We start from the raw sequence: 6,000 nt of genomic DNA, 5'->3' as shown, positions 1-6,000 counted from the left end.
TGGCCTTTAAAAAGAGTCATGTGGTGTGACCACGATTCATCTTGAAATAAATTAATTTACTTAACACGCTTCACATCTTTTTTTTACAAGTTTTCAGTAATATAAAGTGTTTGGAAACAAAGTATTTGCATTTTTAAAAAAATCTTTGTAAATGATGGTCTTTTATTTATATAAGACATTTCGAGATGAATCATGGTCGCACCAAATGACTTTTTTTTCAGGCCAGTGCCAATTAATCTTGAAAAACCCACTAAAATCACTTTCAAATTGTAATATGAATTGTCAGGTACACAACATTCTGAATGTTTGAACTACTGCATTAGATATGCTTGTTTTTATTATTTAAAATTGAGTTGTTGAAAATCCTTATACGTCATTGACCCATATATGTTTCACTATCTGGTGGGCTGCTTGGACAAAATTATCTTCTATCACTATGCTGACTTTGTGTGGAACTTAAGTGAAATTTGTCAGTATTGAGCAAACATTTCTACATTACCACCCACACGCTTTGACCAAAGACCATAATGGAGATCTGTGTGCAATGTCCGAGTCAGCTCTAAGAGACAAAAACGTGTATCTAAAGTATATTGTGTTGAAATAGCCACTAAGTAAAAAGAAAAAAGAAAAAAAACATAATAGCATTATTACTGAGACTGACTCCATGAAAAATGGATTATATGATGGAGTGAATGTGAGTTTCTGTGTCTTGGTAATGGATTTAGCCTAATGATGCCCCTTTTGTCCAAAAGAGGGATTATTTTGAAGAGGAAAGCAGTGGAAACAGGCCAGCTGTGGACGGCAGTAGAAGTCAGCTCTCTGAATGATTGTCTGAACCAGAAAATTCCCAGTAGTAAGAGTTGTTGTGCTTGTCTTTCTTTGAATGAGTGTGTTGTCACATGGTTTGAGGCCTCTCTGCTCTAAATCTATTTTGCCTGTTTTGCAGCGGTCCAGTCTCTCAACAGCCTGAATGATCAGATCGCTCAGTTTATGGTGACCAGACCATGTAATCTGCCTGTTGAGGATGAGACTTTCATGCCAGGTGAGAGGGACACCTTGAGGAAGTCCATGACGCTGATGAGACACCTGCTCATGGATGCTCAGGTACAGCCTCTCAACACTATGTACATGCCTGTCCTTCAGGACAAATTTGTTGATTTTAGAGAGAGAAATTACTGATAATGTTCATCCCCAAAGAAAGTTATCACTGTAATGCAAATGTAATGCAATTCTGGGATAGATAAAAACATAATAAAGTTGCTAATTACTGTTATACAATAGTGAGTTCCAGGTGCACACAGTAGGACAGGTCACTTAATATCAGAAAACAGGATTTTTCCCTAATTATCTCCACCTCAGACATACAGGATATTTCTGTTCTACTGATGTGTTTTTAAAGCACAGCTTAGATTTACAGAAGTAAAAACTGTCTCACACAGACAGTCAACAATTTTTGCTGTGCTCACTATCACCTGATCAGTCTCAATACCAGTTTGACCAGTTTAACGGTGTCATCAGATCTGCTTGTAACCAGCTGACAGACTGTATGCTGAAACATGACATGAACTCTTCCTGCACATGAGTAGAAAAATGTGCTCGAGGAAAAATGTTTTTTATGTTAGCTATACAAACTTAACAGTGAAACATCATATTTACATAAACTAATCACCTAAACTGGTTTTCAAATTAATCTGATTCAAGAAATAAGCCATACTGTTATCAAAAAATGCATTGGGTTCAAGCAGGTTGTTGGTTTCTATTGTTATTGTTTTTATTGATTCTTGCACATTAAACACACACATTTTGTGCAAAGGTAATTCCTGTGTGTTGAGTTCTCTGCAATGTCTGACCCTGTGTCTCGTTAATGACATGAATGTACAAGATTAGTGGTTTTTAGAAATTAGATCTTTACTGTACATTGACCACTTATTCCACTAACTACTCTTCTCTAAAACAGGCATGCTTCAGCAGAGATGCCAGTATAAGAGAAAAACAGTGATACAGAATGTGTCTGCTTTTCTCACAGAATGTCAGAGTGACTTGCTACACAGGGTTGAATCCAGTTAGTGTTGACTTAGAGCTGAAATGAAACCTTCACCCTTGCACACACAACTAGTCCAGCACTGTGAAAACTTTGGCAACCTCTGCGATGTTGTGAACAACTGACAGTTGAACTGTGAAATATTTTTTCTGTTAATCCTCAGGATCCACAGAGTTTGACAGCACTTGTTTCTGTCCAGTGAGCTTAGCTGCGTTTTCTTTGGAATTAATTCCAGAGTTTTATGAACTTTTTTTTCCATTGTAAAGACAAAAATGGGTGTTTTTAGTGTTTTTTTAAAATATTGCAAAGTAAATCTGTTCCTCTCTCTCCTCTGCTTCAGATACATGTTGTCCGCCAGTTGTCCTTTTTTACCTACCAGTTGTCCTCTTATTTATATTCCCTCTACGTTGTGATGGGTGTTGACACAGTGATGCATTTGGGGCATCCATTAGCACCCTCGCAGACTTGCATGATGGATTCTGAGTCCCCTGCTATTCTCCTCGAGATATTTTCTCTGATGCAGTGTCATTGATTAAAGAGAAGGTAATTCAGCAAAAGGCCAGTGCTTTCACCTCAGCTCAGTGGTATGCAAGCCACTGGAGTGAAACATTGTTAGCCCGCAGTCACTCTTTCTGTTACTCAGGAATATAGCATTGGGTGGTCAAAGATGAATGGGAACTTCAGCCACAGATAGAGATCCGATTATCACACCAAGAATTAGTTCTTGAAAAAAAGTTTGCCCGTAGTTACATGTTAAGTGAAGCTCTCAGACGCCAGTCAGCATGACATATTTCTTTGCCTGTTGGCCTTGTTTGTGTCAGACAGAACACGCACAACCTTTACATGTTCCTCAGTTTTTTTTTTCAGCATGTCAGTTGGAGACCTCTGTCAGCCTGGGGTTTGTTGCTCTGAACTGTCAGTGGACAACACATATCACAATGGGATACTGACATGTGAATGACAGTTGCTATGGTGATATGTTTATTTACTCCAAAGCTATAACAAATTCCAAAAGAGAGATTTCTCTGTCCCTGACTGGGTCCTTGTCCCAAATTCATACATATTCTAAGCAGGTTTTGAGTAAGTATTCTGTTCACATGGGAAATGTGACACTATTAAATATGGTAGATTTTTAAATGTGCTGTTGATGGACACTTTTATCCCACATTACAATGCACAAAGGAAATAGAGGAGCTGCTCACGGTTGATAAAAGTTAATTCTAGACAGCTCTAGAAGAATCCTTGAAACTAAAATAGTAGGAATCAAATCTTAAGAAAAAAAAATCTTATTTCATATCTTTTATATTTCATTCTGACCTTGCATGTATTGTGTCATCTTCTGTTACTATTAAATGGTCAAATTTCATATATTTGTATCTAACTGCTAAAATAGTATACTATGATAAGTATATTGTTTATACAGTAAAAAGATCAGTAGTAAAAAGATTTGATGTCACGTTTCTGATATTGTTTAGAGCAATCACAAACAGTGTGAACAATTTGAGTGCGATGCTACAGTTTCTAGTCTGATAATATCATTATGTACTAAATAATGTGATCGAACATGCTAGACTGTTGACTTATTTCCAAACACAGTGTTTTGATTGGTCAACTGTGCAAATCTGCTCAGTTAAAGCCGAACAATGTTGAACTCTGAACTGCGAGTTTGCTGGAGATCGCACCAAAACAGGAAATGCTCACTTGAAGTCATCCACTATGCGGGTGTCCACAGAGGTGAATGGGACATGAAGCGAATATTCATGGGATGGAAATGTAATGTGACTGCACATTAGGTTAAACGTTTGACTTTTGTCTGGTTTGGTAGTCATTCTAAAATAGTTTATGAGGGAAAAACACATTATTCTGTAATACTCTACAACCATAAGTGGACTGCTTGTTTTTGTAGTTCAACTAGACCAATACAGCAGCAACTCTCCTTCAGAGAAATTATCTTGAGAGTCTCACTGTATTCTAAGCCAATCAGTAGTTGCTTGTAATAAATAAATATAAAACCACATATGTTTAATCCAAATTTTGTATCTTATCTATTTGTCTTATTCATCTCATTTTCAGGCTATAGTTGTCGTAAGAATGATCTAGGCTGCCACCAAACACTTTTTCCTGCCTCTCACACGACAAAAGCTGAATGGAGGTCTTTGAGTCTTAGTTACTTATAACTTTTATCTGGATTCAGAATTGATAAAATGCCACAAATATTTTTGTCTTTGTACTTAATCACCATGTTTGTACCAGTCACTGGAGTGAGATTTCAGACTCTCTATCATCAGTCATGCTACAATAGACGGACAAAATAATTGTAGTCATATTATGCATCAGATTTTTTTCTCAGAGGTCAAAGTCAAGTGTGATTTCATCCCACACAGAGGAGCTGTTCTCATCCACAGGATTTTGCATTCATGGAGAGTAGCATTGCCGCTATCAGATGGAATATGAAATGAATCTAGTCTTCCTCCTTTTCCAGTCTTTTAGCTCAGGTCTGGGTGCCTGTTTTAAAGAATTTCCCGTTCAATGTGCAGTTTAGGTAGGTAGGTGAGGTAGCTAACCAAGATGCTCTGATGTCCAGTATTTGACGCTGCCAGTAATGTATCAAAACTTTTCTTGCTAGACTGGAAGAATGAATTATTATAATAATAATTAGTATATTATGCATATCTCTTGAAAACATTTTTTAACACCCGATAGTTTAGTTTGTCTGTGAAACTCAGGGTAAAAACATCATCTGATGAATTCAGCATTAACATTTCAAGTCCATGGCCACTAAAAGGTGGAAAATTAATTTAGAGGGGATTTGAATAGTTTCTCTTTGAATGCTGTCCCAGAATTGATTGCCTCATTTGTCATTTGCACAGATGAATTATTTATGTCCCTGTTGCTGTGGTGGGTTGACTAATCAAATGCATTTCAGTGGATGTGGAAGCTGTGAATTGATGTAGTGGAACGTTGCATTGCATTAGCTCATTTGGTTGAGAAGTCAGCAGGGCTACAATAGCGGCCTGATGATGGCATGACAGTGGAGACATTGCTCATCATAATTCTCTAAAAATGCACAATACTAACTGTCTATTAATTTAAAGTCAGAGTCTTCTTCTCACTCTGGGACAGCGGATCAGTTTTTTGCAGGTCAGTAGACTAACCTCAAACAGAACAGCGCCTCAGTAGAGTCAGTCTGTTTGAGTCTGTATCAACTGAAGTAGGCTACTTTACCTGAGGGCCCATCAGAGATTTCCAGGGCTTTAATAGCGAATAACTGATTGACCTATTATCGGCAACATGTTACTTTAGATCAGAGAACCAGAAGTGATTAATGTAAAAAGAAAAATATGTTTGATCCCTTGGTAGGATGTAGCATACAAATCTAATTCCAAGTACTCAAATAAATGGTTTCAGTGTGCTAACATATTCACAATGACAATGCTAACATGCTGATGCTAAGCAGGTATAATGTTTAACATGTTTAGTATAGCATATTAGCATGCTAACATCGCCACACTGGCACTGTGAATGTTGGTCAGACAGTCCACTGCTTTGGTACAGACTGAAATATGTCAACAACTATTGGATGAGTTGCCATTAAATTCATTCGTTACATTCATGGAGCCTTTTGACTTTGGTGAGTGCCTCACTTTTCCTGTAGCACTTTTATTTCTTAGTGAAATGTCTCTACAGTTGGATGGATGCTATGAAATTTGGTACAGATTTCCACAACATCCATCCAGAGTATAAATCATAATAACTTTGGTGATCTCCTGACTTTCCTCAGCTTTGACCTTTGTGTTTTGTAATAGTTGGCAAATGTGTGACTGTGGTAAACATTACCTGCTAAACAGTAGTTAGCCTTATTCTTTTTTCTACTTGATAACCCACACTTCATACTCACCATTCTAATGTGCATTTCTACTGACAGTCCCCCCCTCCCTTTTTTTAGCAGGCCCACAGTT

General features: G+C 37.4%; 1 protein-coding gene across 1 annotated transcript in view; it reads left to right on the top strand.

The window, feature by feature from the left end:
• The first annotated feature begins 573 nt into the window (after positions 1–573).
• kaznb (kazrin, periplakin interacting protein b) overlaps positions 574–6,000 on the top strand; it is an 87,922-nt gene continuing 82,495 nt past the window's right edge. Inside the window, 2 exon segments of the mRNA XM_062416062.1 lie at positions 574–853; positions 947–1,104. Coding sequence (XP_062272046.1) covers positions 730–853; positions 947–1,104 — 282 coding nt within the window. The 5' untranslated portion in view covers positions 574–729.

The sequence above is a fragment of the Scomber scombrus genome, chromosome 3, assembly GCF_963691925.1.
Source record: "Scomber scombrus chromosome 3, fScoSco1.1, whole genome shotgun sequence".
Taxonomy (NCBI): domain Eukaryota; kingdom Metazoa; phylum Chordata; class Actinopteri; order Scombriformes; family Scombridae; genus Scomber; species Scomber scombrus.
This window is presented reverse-complemented; position numbering and strand designations above follow the sequence as displayed.